Here is a 21,063-nt window from a genome sequence, read left to right on the forward strand (position 1 = left end):
ATTGCAGATGTTTTTGGGGACATCATCATTGCAGTTGAAAAAAGATAATACATCACAATGTCATATCGTGGGGCCTCTGGTGATTCCCACGCCTAGTAAAGAGTGCAGCTGGCACGTTACCTGTGATTTTTGGTATCTGAATTTAATATTGGGGAAATTCTCTGATACCCTATCAGACTGATATCTGACTTTGCATCGTGCATCCCTAGCGAGGTGTCATGTCCAGTTGTTTCCTAGTGTCGTTGTCTCTGTGTGGTTGTGGGTATGTGGGAGTGATTGCAGGATTGGAACCTGGTGTGGAGGCAGGTCCCGAGGCATCCACAGCTGCTGGCAATCAGCAATCACCTGGCTACTAATAATACCCAGCTCATACTGCGCAAAACGGCGCCAGATTGTATTATCAGCTAAACCAGTCAGTCATGGTTTTTAGTCAGAGTTTATTCCCGTAGCCATCCTGCCGTGTCTAATCCTGCCTGTCCTCCTTTGTCTCTAGTCCACTACCTGGCTCCTTTCCCTGCGCTCGTTCTGGATCCTGTGTATGACCATCACTCGTCGGACTACCCTGCTTCTGGATCACCCCTTGGACCATCTGTGTTGCCCGCCTCGTCTACCCCCGTCTACCCCCGTCTACCCCCCGTCCCCGCTTGTCTGACTATGCTTCTCCTGGGTATTTCTGTGCACCCTCGGAATACCCGCAGTCGTCTTTGACAAAATGCTTGTCTGACCAATCTGTGTCTTTTTATATTAAACACCCTTGGAACCCATCCAGTTGTCTGCTCTCTCTCTGCGCTAGAGTCTGGTGTGGTAGTATACACCTTCCCCAGACCAACAGAGGAGGTGTGTGGTAGTCTACACCCTCCCCAGACCGACAGAGGAGGTGTGTGGTAGTCTACACCTTCCCCAGACCAACAGAGGAGGTGTGTGGTAGTCTACACCCTCCCCAGACCGACAGAGGAGGTGTGTGGTAGTCTACACCCTCCCCAGACCAACAGAGGAGGTGTGTGGTAGTCTACACCTTCCCCAGACCAACAGAGGAGGTGTGTGGTAGTATACACCTTCCCCAGACCAACAGAGGAGGTGTGTGGTAGTCTACACCTTCCCCAGACCAACAGAGGAGGTGTGTGGTAGTATACACCCTCCCCAGACCAACAGAGGAGGTGTGTGGTAGTATACACCTTCCCCAGACCAACAGAGGAGGTGTGTGGTAGTATACACCCTCCCCAGACCAACAGAGGAGGTGTGTGGTAGTATACACCCTCCCCAGACCAACAGAGGAGGTGTGTGGTAGTATACACCCTCCCCAGACCAACAGAGGAGGTGTGTGGTAGTATACACCTTCCCCAGACCAACAGAGGAGGTGTGTGGTAGTCTACACCCTCCCCAGACCGACAGTAAGGTAGCACAACAACCAGGACCGTGACGCACGTGGGTAATCAACATAAGAACTAAATTGGGGAGAAAATAGGGGAAAATAAACGACATAGGAAAAGGAGGTAAAATGGGAAACCTCATTACTTTGACTGAGGTTGTCATCCTTAACACATTCCCCGCCAACGAGTATACTCCGAGTATACAAGTATATATATGGTGTGGTGGGTTATGTCGTGGACCAAATGGACATCGGATGGACCAGATGGTGATCAAACAATTGGAATATCATTTTTGGAATACTCCCGATCACAGGTAAGGACTATATGATGTAAATTCTAGCAATGCTTTTATACCGATCGAGCTGATCAACGTTTCCAGTGTTCAATACGAATGGTGTTACTGACAATCAAATTATCAGAAACGACACCCCCCCCCTTTCATGCATTCATGATGAAACATAATACCTATTATATACATTTGATTTGGGAATATTAGCGTGTCCAGGCAAGAAACGGCAATGCTTATAGTAGGATTCACGTATAAGGCTATAACTCAGCCTTTCGGGAATTACCCCAGACCACTCTAAAACTATACTTATATTCACCACGGTATAACACGGAAATGTATGGATGAAAAAAAAGTATTCTTTTTCACATATTGAACGATAGATAGTTGATGTCAAATGGGCCATAGTATTGTATCCATAGCTATAATATAGAATATAGTTATAGCTCTACAAACAAGGTGACGCACTCCTATCTTTTAAAGCGTGGCATTGCTACAACGGGACCCGTCTAATGGCTGGCGCTGAATGTGTTAATGCCGTCCTTCATGACCAGTTAGAAGATTAAAGGGTCTCCTTCGTTAGTCAAAACAGTCAAAGTTAGGCGGATTCTCTTTCCTTCTGCTGTGTGAGAAGAATGTCCACATGAAAACATACATAATATAAAGAAGGGAGAGGAGGGGGAGAGAGGAGGGGGTCAAAATGAAACGGGACACTGGATGACTTCCCTGCTGTAACGACTGGCAGATGGGATGAGAATGTGTGGAACCCAAGTCAGTGGAACTTTTGCTAGATTCAAAGTAAAATAAATAAATATATAAAAAGGCAGTGGTGAACAAGATAATTAAAGTTGAATGAGAGGAGGAGGAGGAGGGGGGAGTGCAATGGCAACCCATCTCAAACCCTGCCCTCTTTTCTTGATCCTCCAATCACAATCGTTGCTTCTTTGCAAACTTCGCCCTGAGGGAAGCGACGGTTGATGCTCGACGGGAGGATGCTTGTTTGGAGGATCAATGGTTTGAGATGGGTTGTGAGTCCTCCCAGACCTGACCTCCAAATGTTAGTCCCCCATGTGCGATAGGACTTTCCCCCGTACGATCGCCACACCAGTGCTGACGCCGTGCGCACTGCTCCACACTCGCCGCCTCCCTGGCCTCCCTGGCGGTCTCGGCTGTTATGTGTTTCGGTGGTGGCGAGGCCTCTCTCTCTCTCTAAAGCGGCCGCCAGAGTTGGCAGGCAGTTCTCCGTGTGGGCTCCGGGCGGTTCTCCGTGTGGGCTCCGGGTGGTTCTCCGTGTGGGATCAGGGCGGTTCTCCGTGTGGGATCAGGGCTGTTCTCCGTGTGGGATCAGGGCTGTTCTCCGTGTGGGCTCAGGGCGGTTCTCCGTGTGGGCTCAGGGAGGTTCTCCATGTGGGCTCAGGGCGGTTCTCCGTGTGGGCTCAGGGCGGTTCTCCGTGTGGGCTCAGGGCGGTTCTCCGTGTGGGCTCAGGGCGGTTCTCTGTGTGGGCTCAGGCTGGTTCTCCGTGTGGGCTCAGGGCGGTTCTCCGTGTGGGCTCAGGGCGGTTCTCCGTGTGGGCTCATGGCGGTTCTCCGTGTGGGCTCAGGGCGGTTCTCCGTGTGGGCTCAGGGCGGTTCTCCGTGTGGGCTCAGGGCGGTTCTCCGTGTGGGCTCAGGCTGGTTCTCCGTGTGGGCTCAGGCTGGTTCTCCGTGTGGGCTCAGGGCGGTTGCAGAGGCCCAAAGAAAACACTTCTACATTTCAGCAGAACTGACTCCCGTCTCTACGGGGACACACGTTCTGAACAGTGCAGGACTGTCTTTGCCTTTTCGAAGGTGGTAGATACAGTGGTAGCCATTGTAGCCTGGAAGTCCCCCTCCCCCCCTACACTGTGTCTGTGCAGGGAGTCAAGTGAGACTTCTATGAACTATGAACTAGACTATGTGCACAGTGTAAAGAATGATGATTTCTTTTTTAAAGTTCAATCTGAAATCAACTGAACTCCGGTGCGTTTGTACTGTACTACAGCTGGCAATGTGCCATGTGAACAGAACTGATTTGGATCTGTGTGGTACAAATGGAAATCAGCCCATGTAACATGAAAAATTGCCTCAGCGACCAAAAAGAGCATCCATTCCACTCACTTGAACCCCAATGCAAATGGTTTTGTAGAAATTGGTAATAATAGGCCAAATAGTTCTGGGGACTCCCTGAGAGGGACTACCCACTGGGGAGCTCCCCTGAGAACTACATACCTTCTTCTGTTTGCATTCACACCTCCAATAGGAATGTTGAAGTGACGCAAGCTGACCATGTTTCTGCAGTGGCGTGTAGCGAGAAAGCTTGGCTGCATTCCAGTCGGGCCAAATAGCGAACATTGGGAATAACATTACTTCACATAATTATAAACAAAACAACACTGCTTGACTTATTCCTGGTTGATAACAAGATTAGATTGCGAAAATGGCCAATAGCGAACTTTAAATACTTAACCTATAAATATGAGACTGTTCTGACAGCATAATATTGATGTAACTAAGAGATTCGCTGGGGAAATGTTTTTAATGCATACTGTAGGTATTTCAACTACAATACGAGGTTGACTCAGGTATCGGCCCATCTGTCTCTGCAGCCCTGCACAGCCCCACTGACCACACTTAGGTCTGATACCACAAGCTTGACGTCTGGACCAATCACTTGGCATCACTCATGGTTCCTCTGTGATGGGAGAGTCCCTGCCCTAAGATGGGAGAGTTCCTGTCCTGAGATGGGAGAGTTCCTGTCCTGAGATGAGAGAGTTCCTGTCCTGAGATGGGAGAGTTCCTGTCCTGAGATGGGAGAGTCACTGTCCTGAGATGGGAGAGTCACTGTCCTGAGATGGGAGAGTTCCTGTCCTGAGATGGGAGAGTTCCTGTCCTGAGATGGGAGAGTTCCTGTCCTGAGATGGGAGAGTCCCTGCCCTGAGATGGGAGAGTCCCTGCCCTGAGATGGGAGAGTTCCTGTCCTGAGATGGGAGAGTTCCTGTCCTGAGATGGGAGAGTCCCTGCCCTGAGATGGGAGAGTCCCTGCCCTGAGGTGAGAGAGTCCCTGCCCTGAGGTGAGAGAGTTCCTGTCCTGAGATGGGAGAGTTCCTGTCCTGAGATGGGAGAGTTCCTGTCCTGAGATGGGAGAGTCCCTGTCCTGAGATGGGAGAGTCACTGTCCTGAGATGGGAGAGTCCCTGCCCTGAGATGGGAGAGTCCCTGCCCTGAGATGGGAGAGTCCCTGCCCTGAGATGGGAGAGTCCCTGTCCTGAGATGGGAGAGTCACTGTCCTGAGATGGGAGAGTCCCTGCCCTGAGATGGGAGAGTCACTGTCCTGAGATGGGAGAGTTCCTGTCCTGAGATGGGAGAGTCCCTGCCCTGAGATGGGAGAGTCCCTGCCCTGAGATGGGAGAGTCCCTGCCCTGAGATGGGAGAGTTCCTGTCCTGAGATGGGAGAGTCCCTGCCCTGAGGTGAGAGAGTCCCTGTCCTGAGGTGAGAGAGTTCCTGTCCTGAGATGGGAGAGTTCCTGTCCTGAGATGGGAGAGTTCCTTCCCTGAGATGGGAGAGTTCCTGTCCTGAGATGGGAGAGTTCCTTCCCTGAGATGGGAGAGTTCCTGTCCTGAGATGGGAGAGTTCCTGTCCTGAGATGGGAGAGTCCCTGCCCTAAGATGGGAGAGTTCCTGTCCTGAGATGGGAGAGTCCCTGTCCTGAGATGGGAGAGTCCCTGCCCTGAGATGGGAGAGTCCCTGCCCTGAGATGGGAGAGTTCCTGTCCTGTGATGGGAGAGTTCCTGTCCTGAGATGGGAGAGTCCCTGCCCTGAGATGGGAGAGTCCCTGTCCTGAGATGGGAGAGTTCCTGTCCTGAGATGGGAGAGTCCCTGTCCTGAGATGGGAGAGTTCCTGTCCTGTGATGGGAGAGTTCCTTCCCTGAGATGGGAGAGTCCCTGCCCTGAGATGGGAGAGTTCCTTCCCTGAGATGGGAGAGTTCCTGTCCTGAGATGGGAGAGTCCCTGCCCTAAGATGGGAGAGTTCCTTCCCTGAGATGGGAGAGTTCCTGTCCTGAGATGGGAGAGTCCCTGCCCTAAGATGGGAGAGTTCCTGTCCTGAGATGGGAGAGTTCCTTCCCTGAGATGGGAGAGTTCCTGTCCTGAGATGGGAGAGTCCCTGCCCTGAGATGGGAGAGTCCCTGCCCTGAGATGGGAGAGTTCCTTCCCTGAGATGGGAGAGTCCCTGTCCTGAGATGGGAGAGTTCCTGTCCTGAGATGGGAGAGTCCCTGCCCTGAGATGGGAGAGTCCCTGTCCTGAGATGGGAGAGTCCCTGCCCTGAGATGGGAGAGTCCCTGTCCTGAGATGGGAGAGTTCCTGTCCTGAGATGGGAGAGTCCCTGCCCTGAGATGGGAGAGTCCCTGTCCTGAGATGGGAGAGTCCCTGCCCTGAGATGGGAGAGTTCCTGTCCTGTGATGGGAGAGTTCCTGTCCTGTGATGGGAGAGTTCCTGTCCTGTGATGGGAGCTAAAGAAAAGCCCCTCAAATAGGGGTTCAGGAACCACAGTCCAGCTGCCAACACAACACAACAACAGTCCTAAACTATAAAACAGTCCCTCCAGTCAGAAAACGCGTAATGATGTCAGTGTAATATTCGTTCCCTGATTTACCTTGAAGCGCCTGTAAATGGATTGTACGTGTCAGATTTGAAAGTGTATATAGGGGGCGGGTGGCTCAGGAAGTAGAGTAGTCATCTGGTAGTCGGAAGTTTTCCCGGTTCGATTCCCGCTCCTCCCGGGCAGCGCGTCGAAGTGTCCTTGAGCAAGACACTTAACCCCTAATTGCTCCCGATGAGCAGATCGGCACCTTGCATGGTCGCCTCCGCTATCGGTGAATGTGTGAGTGAATGGGTGAATGTGAGGAACAAAAATTGTAAAGCGCTTTGGATAAAAGCTCTATATAAATGCACCATTTACCACTTATATAGGATGCAGCAATTTTAGAGTTCAGGAAATGTTTTTATAATGAACTCTATAATAATAATAATAATAATAATGAAAACTAGAACTGGGTCCATAGCATAAAGATGGTCCTGCAAAGCTAGTCCTAAAGGCACACACATGAACCCCGTGTATATGTTCCACTTCTTACGTGCTTCATGCACCACTGCTACAGTTGCTCCAACAATCATGCCGTACTAAAGCAGGTTTCTACAATGGATACCAAGGGGTTGTAAACACAGATAAACAGATAAACCCAGTCTCCCGGTGACTCACCCAGCTCGTGTTTGCCCGGGTTGTCGGAGATCTCCATGACGTAGAGCTTGAGCCCAGCGTGGCTCTTCCCGATGCTGTAGATGCGGGTGATGTCAGGACACGCCTCGTTCACCGCCTTCATCAGCTGGAGAGACGAAGGCAAATCTTAGCTTGAGAAATGCTGCCTCTTAAAAGGAACACGCCAACATTTTGGGAAATTAGCTTACCGTCTTTTCCAGAGAGAGACAATAAGATAGATAGATACCAGTTTCCTCTCTGTGCGTTCAGTAGAAAGCTATCTGGCTGCACGTTAGCCTAGCTTAGCACAATGAATGGAAGTGGACAGTGCCGGTTAGCCTAGGGATTGTCCAACTAACACCTCTACCGAAGGCTAACCGGCATTGTCCGCTTCCAACGCACAGAGAGGAAACTGGTATCTATCTTCTTGTCTCTCTCTGGAGAAGACGGTAAGCTAATTTCCCAAAATGTTGGCGTGTTCCTTTAACATTTGATTGTTTTTCAATGGAGGATTAAAATGTCTATAAATCACAAATGCAAGATGTAAGTACGAGCTCAGTCTGGTGGTCTTTGAAAGCAGGCATGGATTTTCTTCTTGGGGGTTCACAGAACAGCCTCTACCAGGGTTTCTAACGCACACAATTTTTGTCTATAGCATCGCAAGACTATATCGCGAGAACTCTTAACAGCTGAACATGTTTACATACTGTGGAATGTGTCTGTGAGGAGCTTGTGTTTGCTTCTGTGGCCGTACGAGAACCCCACATCCTAACAGTCTCTTCAAACGGCCCTCTGGTAGTGGCAACAGAGTGAGGATGGGAAAGGAGAAAAACCTCAATAAATATAGGCTCTTTGGTGAGACAGACTGTTTCAGCTCAGACATCAAGGCTCCAGGCGTTCTACACTCTCACTGCAGGGGAGGAGGGAAGGGTAGATGTAGATTTATTTCAGAGTTTGATTAATATCGAGTTTCGAGTACAAGGGGGCAGCGGTGGCCTAAAGGTTAGAGAAGTGTGCTTGTGACCGGAATCTCGCCAGTTCAATCCCCTGGATTTATCTGGGCAGGGGGGGTGAATGAATAACCCTATCCCATTACTCAATACCAACTGCTGAAGTGCTGTTGAGCAAGGCACTTGACCCCCAACTGCTCCAGTGGAGCTGTTCAGTGTCAGGCCAGGGACACACCGCCTACCTGAGCAGTGCATGTGCGCTGTGGAACCTGTTGCTTTTCATTTCCATGATAACAGGTTAGAGCAGCCACACAGTGACCATGTTAACAGGTTAGAGCAGCTACACAGTGATCATGTTAACAGGTTAGAGCAGCCACACAGTGACCATGTTAACAGGTTAGAGCAGCCACACAGTGACCATGTTAACAGGTTAGAGCAGCCACACAGTGACCATGTTAACAGGTTAGAGCAGCTACACAGTGATCATGTTAACAGGTTAGAGCAGCCACACAGTGACCATGTTAACAGGTTAGAGCAGCTACACAGTGATCATGTTAACAGGTTAGAGCAGCCACACAGTGACCATGTTAACAGGTTAGAGCAGCTACACAGTGACCATGTTAGAAGAACAGGCACACAGTGACCATGTTAACAGGTTAGAGCAGCCACACAGTGACCATGTTAACAGGTTAGAGCAGCCACACAGTGACCATGTTAACAGGTTAGAGCAGCCACACAGTGACCATGTTAACAGGTTAGAGCAGCCACACAGTGACCATGTTAACAGGTTAGAGCAGCCACACAGTGGCCATGTTAACCGGTTAGATCAGCTACACAGTGACCATGTTAACAGGTTAGAGCAGCCACACAGTGACCATGTTAACAGGTTAGAGCAGCTACACAGTGACCATGTTAACAGGTTAGAGCAGCTACACAGTGACCATGTTAACAGGTTAGAGCAGCCACACAGTGACCATGTTAACAGGTTAGAGCAGTCACACACACAGTGACCATGTTAACGATAGGTTATGACTATAACCAAGTTCTGTTAATTAGGGGTGACGCTCGGCATCACTTATGCACTCCCTCGCGTACGTGCACGCGCACTGAATAAATTCCACAAATGTACCTTTAATACCAGTATTAGTCTGACCACACCCCTCATCAGCTTACCTTCATAAGCAGGTGTGTGGTCACCTGCTCTCCTCCTTCCCAAGCATTCACCACAAGGTGAGGTCAAGGGCTGCAGCGGCGTCGGATGCCGAGCGTCACCCCTAATTAACAGAACTTGGTTATAGTCATAACCTATCGTTCTGTTTCATTAGGGGATCCGCTCGGCATCACTTATGCACATAGGGAGGCCGAGCGGAGCCACCGGCCGACAACCAACAGAACAGGGAGGGCCGAGCCCCCCCAACCCCCCCTAATGGAGGGCACCCCCCCTATTAGAGGTTTCCCGGGAGGGCGACGGACCCGACCGTGCGAAGAGGCACTCAAGCAACTCAGGGAACAACCTCGTTACTGCCCCCAGAATCACGGGGTCAAGGGCAAACCTAACCCCGTGGCAAGGCCGTAGCAGCGGAGCGCGAAAGAAGACCCAGACCCACCAAAGGGACTGGACCCCCTGGAACGGGGGCCCGGAAAAGTCCATGATGCCAGCATCAAGACCCCACCAGGTGGGCACTTAGTGACCCCGCCCCCCACATCGCCAGCGTATTCGGACAAAGGCCCCTCAGCCGAGCGGGCCCTGTCCTCCCCAACAGTACACCGCCTGGCACACTGACCCTGCAGAACAGGCAGTCAGCATGGCCGTAAGCACACAAAAAAGGTTAACCAACGGAAGCAGGCAGCGCACCGGGGAAAACCAGGCAACAGGCTGTTAACCCTAGCCTGGAGACTGCGGACGAGACAGGCGCCAGAAAGGACAGCTGAACACAGCCGCCCCGGCGGAAGGGGCGTATGCTGGCGTTGTTGCATGACCAAGCCTCCATTTAAAAACCCCCACCCAGAGGGGTCGAGGCAGAGAAGGCTGACACGATTGGCAGACGTCATGAACGTGTAGGGGCACCCTCAACCGGTTAACCCGGGAGTTGACACTGCAGCAACACACCAGAGAACCAACCACCCAGGTGTTACCTTATGCGGTGGTTGGTCCCATAACCCCTCAGGAAAAAAACTCCAAAACACTGCCGCAGCCCGTGTGCCAGTTTCCAACAGGGTTATTCCGGGCCTACGGGTCAACGAAAACATTACTTCGGACCGGGCCCGGTGATAAGGGGAGCACAGGGTCCCCCGAGGAGGTCAAGACCACCCCAACAGGCCCCTCTTCGCCATGCGTAAGAGAAGAGCGTAAGAATGGAAAACCAGCCCCAGCACCCCGTACTTGGTATTCCCAGGAAGTCACCCAACCAAGTACTAACCAAGACCAACCTGCATGGCGGCCGAGATCCGACGAGATCGGGCGCGTACAGGTTGGCACGGCCGTAAGCCATTACGACAGTGTAGAATACAATGTACCCAACAAGGGTTCCATAGCGCTTAACCCTGTGACACCCGGACCGACCTAGCATTTTTCCCCCTGAAAAAAGCCCAAGTCCCTCAGGGTACCAGAACAGCAGATCTGCATCCCCGGCGGACAACGGGTTTAACTGATCCGGACCAGCGCGACCAGAACCAGTCCCGTGCCCTAACCACGCCGACATGCCAACTCCAGGAGAAGGGGCAGATATGCGTGTTGATCTTAAACATAAAAAGAAGGCGCCACTCAGACGTTTCGGTGCGAACCGCGCCCGGCGGCCCACCCCCAGGGCGTGAGACCCTTCCACACATGTTCAGATCCATTCCGTTATCATCCCCTGATATGAACGAGAACCCGTCGACAACCACACAGGTCGTCGGAAGAGGAAAACCCCCATCCCAATTGCTTTATAAAAACGCTGTTTTAACCCCAAGCAACCAAGGCGCGCCAGTCAGTTACCTAATGTCCAACAGAACATCCTGAGCTAGCACTATGTGTGCGTTGGGCATATCCACATCAATAATAGGCTATTTAGACCATCTTATTGAATCCCCAAGACGCCCAGGGGAACGACAAGAGGGGCGGGATGCAACCAACTCCATGAATGAATGAATGAAAACTTTAACCAACAGATTGCAGAAAGGGTACAACACAGTACGGCTCAATACACACAATCGGTAAGGGGAGGCAGACCTGAGAAAGACGTTAGTCTTGTTTCCATCAGGGACCCCCATTTCCAATTCATATAGACACATCCAACTCTTTACAATAATAAAGAAGAAGCATCACCCGTATGAACCCAACTGCACAGCTGGGAGTAAAAAACCCGTTTTCACATGATTTTACATCCAGTCACTCTTTTTAATCAGAGAGTAAAGACTAGACCCTCCCAGAAACCTTCCCACACGAGTTGTAGTCATGAGAAAGACATGCCAACTGTGAGTCACGTGACCAACTGACTCAAGTTACACATAAATCGAGCGTAGCAGACCCGTGAGCCCTACGCTCTAACTCGACACCTTAACACTCTGTAACTCATGGAAGGCGTCGCCATAGCAACACCGCTACGACGGGGGGAAACCCTGCACACGGCTCCTGTTTGTAATAGGAGTCGGCAGGATACCCCCCCCCCCCCCCTGCCAAGACGTCCTAACGGCTCGGCCCTGACTGGCTCAGCAGAAGAGATAAAATCTCCTAAACCAACCAAGTGGGAAGGAGGGGTTTATTCGACACCCCCTCACAAAAAAACCTTCTTTCCCTACACACAAAAAACAACTGTAGCCATTTTGAAAACCTCCGGTAGAAATGCTAATGTATAGCGTAAGCTAATACAATGCCCGCTACCCACAAAATGTGAACAGGATTTACAACAAAAACAAGTCGTATGTGTGTGAATCCTACACCCGTTGACTATGTCGTACATAGCAAAAACGCTGACCGAGAGTAACGGCTAGGCCGTGGAACGTGTGTGTACGAGTATTACTGCAACTAACACAACAGCATTGTGAGACACATATACTTAGTTTAAGCAACGGAATAACACCAGTTTCTACCTGCATGTGGAGCGTCAGGCTAATAGAACCCCCTATGACTGAGTGTATGTTGCAGACCTTGCTTAATCTCGTAACACAACACGACTCATCTCACAACGTAAAAGTGCAGATTCATATTTACACAACCCCACCATATGATTTGTTGAAGAAACACACAGTTTGTTTGGCCAAAAAACATAATCCCCCTTATGTCGGGGAACTTTTTATTGTCATAAGTTTTAAGTTGGCACAAAAACACAATCATAAAGGGGCCGGGGAGGGTGTAAAGGAGAGGGGACACAGAGGGGAAAAGTCACTCTCAGCGGCGTCTGCCACCTCGCGCCGCTCGAGTCTTGCCACCCCGAGGAGCCCCGGAGGGACGGCAGGTTACTGTCTGCTGGTCTCGACGTTCCCTACCGTCTCCTCCGGTCGTGAATGGGCCGGCGGCAGCAGAAACGCCGTCTCTTCTCCTGGCCCTCTTGGAAGGGCCAGCAGCGGCGGTAGAGGCAGTGGTAGGGACGACGGAGACAGCTCGACGTCGTGGAAGCCTTCTGACTCCACCGGCAAGGACGGGAGGCAGAAAATGGGGTTTAAGGATGGATCTCTCCTCTGCCATCTCTCTGCATGTTGAGGTCAGATCCGTGCCGCCCGTCATAATCCCCGATACAAATCTAGCTAGGTGGGCGATGTTAGACGCCGCAGCCAGCGATTGTGTACCAGCGATGAATGACTGGTCACCCCAATATGCCAATCGCCTAGCCGATCTACCCTGGAGGACCGGCTTGCATAAGGGTTCCCACACCATATCCGGACAGAGGAGAGCGGCCATCGGACTATCAAGCCGAGGCACGCCCTCCCTCATACCTTTGACTAACCCCGACACCCGCGTAACTGGTACGTAGGTGGGGGTAAGTCCCATGATGTGAGACACCGCCTGACCCTGACGAACATAGGTCCCCATTGATGGGAAAAATGGGTAGACAACGTCCACCCCTCTCACCGGGCGACGCTGCCAGAGATGACCTATGAGATCATCAGGGACAGGAGCAGGCAATGGCAGCGGCAGCGGCACGCCGTTTGCGGCGGCGGCTACCGCCATGAGCTCGGGAAACAAAGCCCGCAGTTCCCCCTGCGGACCTTCCTCCACCGAACCCGCATCCCTCACATGCAGCAGGCTGCAACTGGTCAAGGAGCCACAGTCTGATGTGGCCGATAGTAGGGCATCCTGCTGATGAGGCCAAGGTGGTTCCTCGACATCTTCGAACAAGGCGTCCCACGGAGCCATTTCTCCCCCCTCCGGTGTTTCCTGGATAGGAGGGATACTCTCCTCCACGGGACCATCAAACAAGAATCCGTCCGACTCTTCCATGAAGTCCTCAGTTTCCATCGGAAAACCAGAGCCGGACGCATCCTCGCTGGTCTCCAGCAGTTCCCCAAAACCAGGCCGTTCGCGCCTGCATGCCACCATCTTGCGACGTGAACGGGCAGACGCGAAAAGTTTGCGTCGCAAATCCTCCGGCTCCAAAACAACCGGCCGTTCACCAACGGACGATTCCCTGGAACCAGAGGAACCAGAGTCGAGATCAGGCCACCGCCGGAGCAACGGCACCGACTCCTCGGCTCTTCGGAGAGGCAAACTATCCATCGGCTGCCTCCTGGGCTGGGTCGGCAACCACGAAAGTGGCAGCAGCCCAGCACCAAAACGCACGACGGAGGCGGGAATGGAGAACCGCTGGTGAAAAGTAGGTCTAGCGGGTCTACTCTCCGAAGAATACATTATGACCCAAACTTTTTCTTTACAACAGATATGAGAGAAGAAAAAATTAAGCACAATGTAGACTCGTCACAACTCTTTTCAACTAACAACACGTCAAGTGGGGTACTACCGAGGCACTTCCTTGTGGTGAAAGCGAGAAGGAGGAGAGCAGGTGACCACACACCTGCTTATGAAGGTAAGCTGATGAGGGGTGTGGTCAGACTAATACTGGTATTAAAGGTATATTTGTGGAATTTATTCAGTGCGCGTGCACGTACGCGAGGGAGTGCATAAGTGATGCCGAGCGGATCCCCTAATGAAACAGAACAGGTTAGAGCAGCCACACAGTGGCCATGTTAACAGGTTAGAGCAGCCACACAGTGGCCATGTTAACAGGTTAGAGCAGCTACACAGTGACCATGTTAACAGGTTAGAGCAGCTACACAGTGACCATGTTAACAGGTTAGAGCAGCCACACAGTGACCATGTTAACAGGTTAGAGCAGCCACACAGTGACCATGTTAACAGGTTAGAGCAGCCACAGCCGGTGTGAGCATGTCATACTAGAGATTCGGCACCAAGCCTATTGTATAGCATGAGACGTGAGGCACTCTGCATAATATACAACAGAAATGCTCTTGAAATGCTCCGTTGATCACACCATCACCACCTTACAGTTCAGAGAGGCAGCCGTCATGCTGGCTTTGTGGATATAGTGTCAGACTGTGGTTGCACTGGGCAGCTCCCAGGTGTGAATGTGTGTAACGCTTGGAACACCCCAGTTACCTCGCAGCTGAACTGCAGACACTCGCATTCGTGATGCTGCCTATACAGGATGGCTCTGCTCACATGGGCTGTGTGGCTGCTCTAACCTTTTTTTTATCTACTTTTTCTCCCATTTTCTATTTTTCTCCCATCCCAATTTCATATCGTCCAATTCTACCCTCCCCTGTCTCGAACGCTGTTAGGCCATGCCTCCCACAAGCCGGCTGCAATGTGGACTAAGCCTTACATCACGTGTCCCCTCCGGTACTCGAGGAAGCAGCAGTCGTATCTTTTCACCTGCACAGCGCGATCTCTCAGCGTCGGGGGTCTGTGTTTAGAGGGCACGCCGCCCTCGTCGCTTCCTGATTCTGCTGCGTAGGCGCACCAACCGACCTGTAGGAGTCGCTGTCCACAATGTCCGATCACCACCATCACCATCACCACCATCACCATCATCACCATCACCATCACCATCATCACCATCACCACCATCACCATCATCACCATCACCATCACCACCATCATCACCATCATCACCATCATCACCACCATCATCACCATAATCAGTCTCACCTTTCTCATCTCCTTGTAGTTGTGGTGTTTGAAGTCTAGTTGGTCTCTGGATTCCGTCAGCTCTGTCTGCCACGCGTATATATTGTTAGGATCTACAGGACAGAGAGGGAGACCAAGCTTTAATATGAGAAGTCAACTTTAATATGAGAAGTCAACTTTAATATGTGAGGTCTGTACTACCAACAGAAGTCATATCAGGGTGACTGGATCTTTATTTTTTTTTCTTTCACTTTGGTCAGATCATGGACGCCAATACATAATCATCTTATAGTCTGCTCTTTTGGCTGTGTTGATCTTTTGTTGTGAAATCCATATTACACTGTAGATGAATCAGAAATACCTACTCTTGTGGCTGTATATAACGTTAACACTTTCCGTGCCACTCACGAGATTTCTCTGGTTTTTTATAGGTGGTTGAATGCCACTCACGAGATATCTCGGATTTTTTTTTTTAGCGATCTGAAAAATGATTGCATCACCCGAGCCTACCCGAGTATAGCCGAGGGGCGCCGGCGATCACTGTGGAAAAAAGCGCCCCCTGTCGTCTCCCAGATGACATAAGTGATTTTGGAATGGACTCAATGAAAATGAATGGGGAAAAAAATCCGGTACTCCACATTTTCCAGTTCACTGATCCAGCCGGGGTTACCACAGTTCATTCTGGAACCTCAGATCCCCGTTGATCATGGAGATCTACAGTATAGCGTTGGATCCATACACGTATCGATTTTTTCGAATGGTGATCAGGAATTGGAATATACCAGTTGGATACCATCTGATGTCAGGTAAGGACTCTATGTTATCAGTGTTAGGATAATCAGAGTAAGTTTGATGAAGTTATAAGCTGTTTTGTGAAATGTCCTCGTTCGGTTTCACTGTAAAAGTCTGTGAGGAAATCAACGGAGCGATTATCAGTGCGCGGCCGTAATGTGCTTGCGTGCACGTATAATATTGATCATCTAGCGTTTATTTGAAAACGATTCATAAAAAGGCCGATGAATATCAACGTTGTGGAATATTCCACTAAAAGACGATTTTCATAGAATGCTCCAGAATGAGCTGTTTTTTATATCAAAACGAGGGCTTTTCTAACTGCTCTGAAACGGAAACGACGCGATAAAAAAACAATCTGCCTTCACAGCACTGACTGGAAAATAGTATTTGATAATGCGATGGGCAGATTAGACACATAGCCATAATTTAAAACATAGATTAGGCGATATTAACGTTAACATTGGCGCCAATGGTGGCATTCAGCCGGTAAAACGGAAAACCAGGCGTGGCGCTCAAAGTGTTAATAAACAACTGTCTGTAAGGAAGTGCTTTGTGGGAATAGCAGATTTCTGATTATTTTGTTGTTGAACCTTTACATAAATTATGATATTCAGGCGGCTAGGTGGTGTAGTGGGCAAGGCGCTCGCCACCAATGCAGGAGACGCTGGGTTCGAGCCCAGCTCTCCGCATTGCTATCAGCTTGGCTGGTCGTTCATACTAATACAATTGGCAGTATTAGGGGGTGGGAAGCTGATGGGTGGGGATCGGACGTTGTGGACAGCGACTCCTACAGGTTGGTTGGTGCACCTGCGCAGCAGAATCAGGAAGCGACGGGGGCGGCGTGTCCCTCCCACGCAGACCCCCGACGCTGAGAGATCGCGCTGTGCAGGTGAAAAGATGCAACGGCTGCTTCCTCGAGTACCGGAGGGGACACGTGATGTAAGGCTTCGTCCACATTGCAGCCGGCTTGTGGGAGGCATGGCCTAACAGCGTTCGAGACAGGGGAGGGTAGAATTGGACGATTCTAAAAAAATTGGGATGGGAGAAAAATAGAAAATGGGAGAAAAAGTAGATCAAAAAAGAAATTATGATATTCCTTGTCTATGAATTAGACGGATGCTGTTCACTTCACATCAGTGTTTTGATGACGTAGTCTCTCGCCCAGCCAGACTTCAAGGATGGCATTGACAGGAGGTCTGGAATATGTTGATATTCCAAAATCCAATTGGACGGATCAGACGGAATTTGTCCCCACCCCTTTTTTAACTCATTCAGTGCTAGGGGTCGTTGTTTACCTTCTGGGTAGAATGCCATCGCTTTGTTCAATGGGGAGAAAGCCAAACTTGCGAGTGCTAAGACTATATGAAATATTATAGCTATGGATCTAATACACCCGTCGATTGTCAGTGAGTTTCTTCTAGTCAACATGCACAAAACAGATAATTTTTTCGTACATACATTTCCGTTTTATACCGTGATGAATATGAGTATATTTCCAGAGCGTTCTGTCTAATCTCAAGAAACTCGAGCAAACCACGCTATCAGATCAACGCAAGATTGGATATATAGTGTCCTTACCTTGTCTCTGATGTAATGCAAAAAAAATTCCAATTATCTGATCGCCATTCCAAGTACTGGTCACGGAGGTCCGTCCCATGTTATCCGGCATTGCATATGAACGAGGGGGGGGGGGCTAGTTGATGCATCGTTGTAAGCGCTTGGCCTGCCGGAGTATTTAAACCCCGCCCGCACGGCTCAGCTCGGCCCAGCTAACAAACTACATTGTTTCAAATGGAGTGCAATAGCGGCCGAAGGCGTTAGAGGGCAGTATTGACCGTCTGCCAGCTCAGACACATTCAGAACAGTATGCACAGGCTGCCACGATGAATTATGAATGGCAATAGCGAATAAAAGAAATAACGATTAAAACCTGACTTTTCCCCGTGATTGGCGCTCAAGCGATGGCGAGTTAACCCGACTTTTCTCGTGAATGGCGCCCAATGAGTTAACGGACGAGTTACCCCAAGTCTTTGAAAACGAAGTGTGGGAAAGGCTGGGACTCAGTAGGACACAGTAGGACTGGTCAAATGGCCAAAACATCTGATCATAATATTTCTCTTAGCTTTGACGGTTTAATGTCTCGTCTGTGTTGCACGGGTCCATGCAGAACACGCTCCAGTGACTGTCTGGTTCTCGACGCGCCTCATGTCTGGTTCTCGACGCGCCTCATGCTGAGTAGGAAGAGACTTGTTGATGCAGCAGTATCATGGAATCACTCGCAACTTGACCTAAAATTCAGTTCCTTTGTTTTTGATCAATGGCCGCCCACCACTTTTTTTTATTTAATTTTTTTTTTACATTTGTGTATGTCTTTGGATAACTCATATCAGTGTTGTAGTACTCGCGTCCAGGACTCTGACTAGAGTCCGAGTCCTTGACTGATTTTCAGGACTCGTGACTCGACTTGGACTTGAGCACTGATGACTCGGACTTGGATTTGAGCATTGACTGCATTCAGACTCGGAAGGTGCAGACGAGGATGTTAATTGATATACGATATGAATACAGTTACAAAAATCTTTTTTGTAATAGGCCATAATCATTTGGCATAAGATATTGATGGCTAGTGCATTTGTTTGGCTATTGTGTCACAAAGTAAACTCCCTTTGAAACGGTGACTGCTGTGTCATTTATGTTTAATGTAGACCTTTTTTTATTTGTATGTCTGCCAGAGTGGAGTGGACTCAACCTTGATGACTTGGACTCGGACATGGACTAGGCTAGGGTAATGGGGACTCGACTCTGGCTCTTCTTTGGTGACTCTGACTTGGACTCGAACACTGGGGACTCGAGACTCGACTCGGACTCGAGATTTAGTGACTCGACTACAACACTGACTCATATATACTGTATACTGTTACTGTATATCATGAATGATGGCATGGTAACAGACAGTATACAGTTCTTCATACCTGGGAGAGTACATCCCAGCACCTCCGCCCTCAGACAGATGTCCCCATCGGTGCCGTTCTCGTACCAGGTCTGAGGGTTGATCCGCATGTAACGAGCCACTGTGGACGTGTTGAACAGGGCCAGCGTGGGAGTCTCAGAATTGTCCTCGCTCGCTTGAAACACCTGGGAAAATAGGGGTTCATGGAAAACAATTTTTTAACAGGATAGTGAATGTTAGTTAATGGTACAGATAAATCGAATACACTGAGAAAATAAATCTGGCCTCTGTGACTCTCTGTGTAATCATACATTCTGAAATCTTGCCAAGTCATGTTCCCGGAGACTGCGCCTGGCTTGAGAAGAGCTTGCTCTATTTCAGCTGGACATGAAAGCTCACTCCTGCTCATTTCTTGCAGATTGCCTTCCCCACCTTTAATCCACAGTGTTCTAAATGCTTCCATCTTGAGGACCATCAAATGACCCTTAAATACATACCCAATGCATTCGTCAGATGATCCCCAAATACATATATTGTATTATATGTGCTGACTAGTCAATGAAGTAATCTTGACATTTATTTGAGCATTCTTATTTTTGCCTGTGACCTCCACTGTGAGAGCCATTGAGCTGAGCTGCATAATACATAGAGATGCAGAGAAAATACATATTTAACAATATAGTTATGGATGTTCCACTGAGTGAAGAAAGCCGAGGAGAAATAGACACCACAATATTATGAATATGTGAATTGAAGTCCAGTAAAGAAAACACATTGAAATATTCACATGTATATACTGTATACTGTATATTATATACATTGTTAATGTGCTTTGCTTCTCCATGAAAAAGATTTGCTTACTGATCAGCATCGACAAGAGGCAACACGCTGTCGGTCCTGTGCCCATAGAAAATAAACTGAGTGGTTTGTGAATGTTTTGCATGGTTGGCACTACAGGGTTACTGACCAAACTGAGTCTGCCAGTAACCACTGTCTCCAGAACGGTATGACACACTGCCAGTGGAATTGCATTGGTATAATTGAGCACCTCAAACGAAAGAACCATATAAGTCTGTTTGACGTTTTCAGAGGAACAATGTTCAGAGGAACAACAGTAGAGGCGGAGTACTTTCTGGTTATATATCACATTCACAGTGATTTGGATTGATTTTACAACTGCAAATACATGGGCTGTCCAAAAGAAAACAAGACTTATATGGTTCTTCAGTGCAAGGGTTAATGGAATTCGAATTTTCTACTGACCTCAGGATGAATTCCATTCTAATGACTTAGGCTGCGGCTACATTGATCGGTTGTGTCTGTCCGTCTACATCTGTTTTTAATTATTTTTCAATGAGGAGTATCTGTTTGTTGGACGCTGTGTCTGTCGCCGCCAGATTTGTGTCCGTTTTGATGGACAGAAAAGATCTGAGAGGATGAACATCTGGAACTGACCAATACGTCACCATCCCTTAGCAAAGCTGTTGTTTCTGCAAGTGCACAATTATGTTAGGTCCTAATCTATAAACAAACCAACGGACAGTAATACTGTTTTATTATGGTTGTGCGATGGATCAATCTATCAGTTTTCATGCACTTACCATAAAGTGACATTACATTTGAGCAGTTAGGTTTCTTAACAAGTAGTCCATAAATGTGCAATATGGGCACTTTGTCATAGTTACACCATGTATTCTTAAATGTAACTAGTTTAAGCTAAGAGGTACGATAAACCTTTACTGTCATCATTAAGCTAAGAGATGAGATAAAGCTTTATTGTAGAAAATGGGTCATTATCATAAATAATATATACAGAAACAACTCCCTGTTTTGTAACAAATATATGAATCATCAATAATAACATAAATAACTTGTAAATACTATAACGAGACAACTCACCGCCTCCTTTGTCCCGTTCATAGAAGGCTCCCAGACGAGTGTGTCGTTACTGAACTGCACCTTGTAGGTATGCACCACGTCCCAGCTGTCAACAACATGCACACATGCAGAACAATTTAATAAACAGAAGAAGAAACTACAGGCAGATTTTCTATGCCGTTATATATATATATATATATATATATATATATATATATATATATATATATATATATATATATATATATATATATATATATATATATATATATATATATATATATATATTAGGGCTGGGCGATATAACGATAACGATAAATATCACGATATATTTTAATAATCGATATCGAATATCGAAATTTAAAAAAAAAAACGTTTTTTTTTTTTTTTTTTTGTGACCTGCAACAGGGCAGTGGACAGACTTGTCTTTCTTGCTTGC

At 48.7% G+C, this 21,063-nt stretch overlaps 1 protein-coding gene across 1 annotated transcript in view; it reads right to left on the reverse strand.

Moving 5' to 3' along the window:
* cpxm1b (carboxypeptidase X (M14 family), member 1b) overlaps window positions 1-21,063 on the reverse strand; it is a 52,587-nt gene that overhangs the window by 18,079 nt on the left and 13,445 nt on the right. Inside the window, exons 4-7 of the mRNA XM_084331291.1 lie at window positions 20,646-20,730; window positions 18,769-18,931; window positions 15,023-15,114; window positions 6,932-7,055 (exon numbers count right to left, since the gene is read on the reverse strand). Coding sequence (XP_084187417.1) covers window positions 6,932-7,055; window positions 15,023-15,114; window positions 18,769-18,931; window positions 20,646-20,730 — 464 coding nt within the window. The remainder of the gene's footprint in view (window positions 1-6,931; window positions 7,056-15,022; window positions 15,115-18,768; window positions 18,932-20,645; window positions 20,731-21,063) is intronic.

Source organism: Notolepis coatsorum (assembly GCF_963971535.1).
Source record: "Notolepis coatsorum genome assembly, chromosome: 16".
Classification (NCBI taxonomy): domain Eukaryota; kingdom Metazoa; phylum Chordata; class Actinopteri; order Aulopiformes; family Paralepididae; genus Notolepis; species Notolepis coatsorum.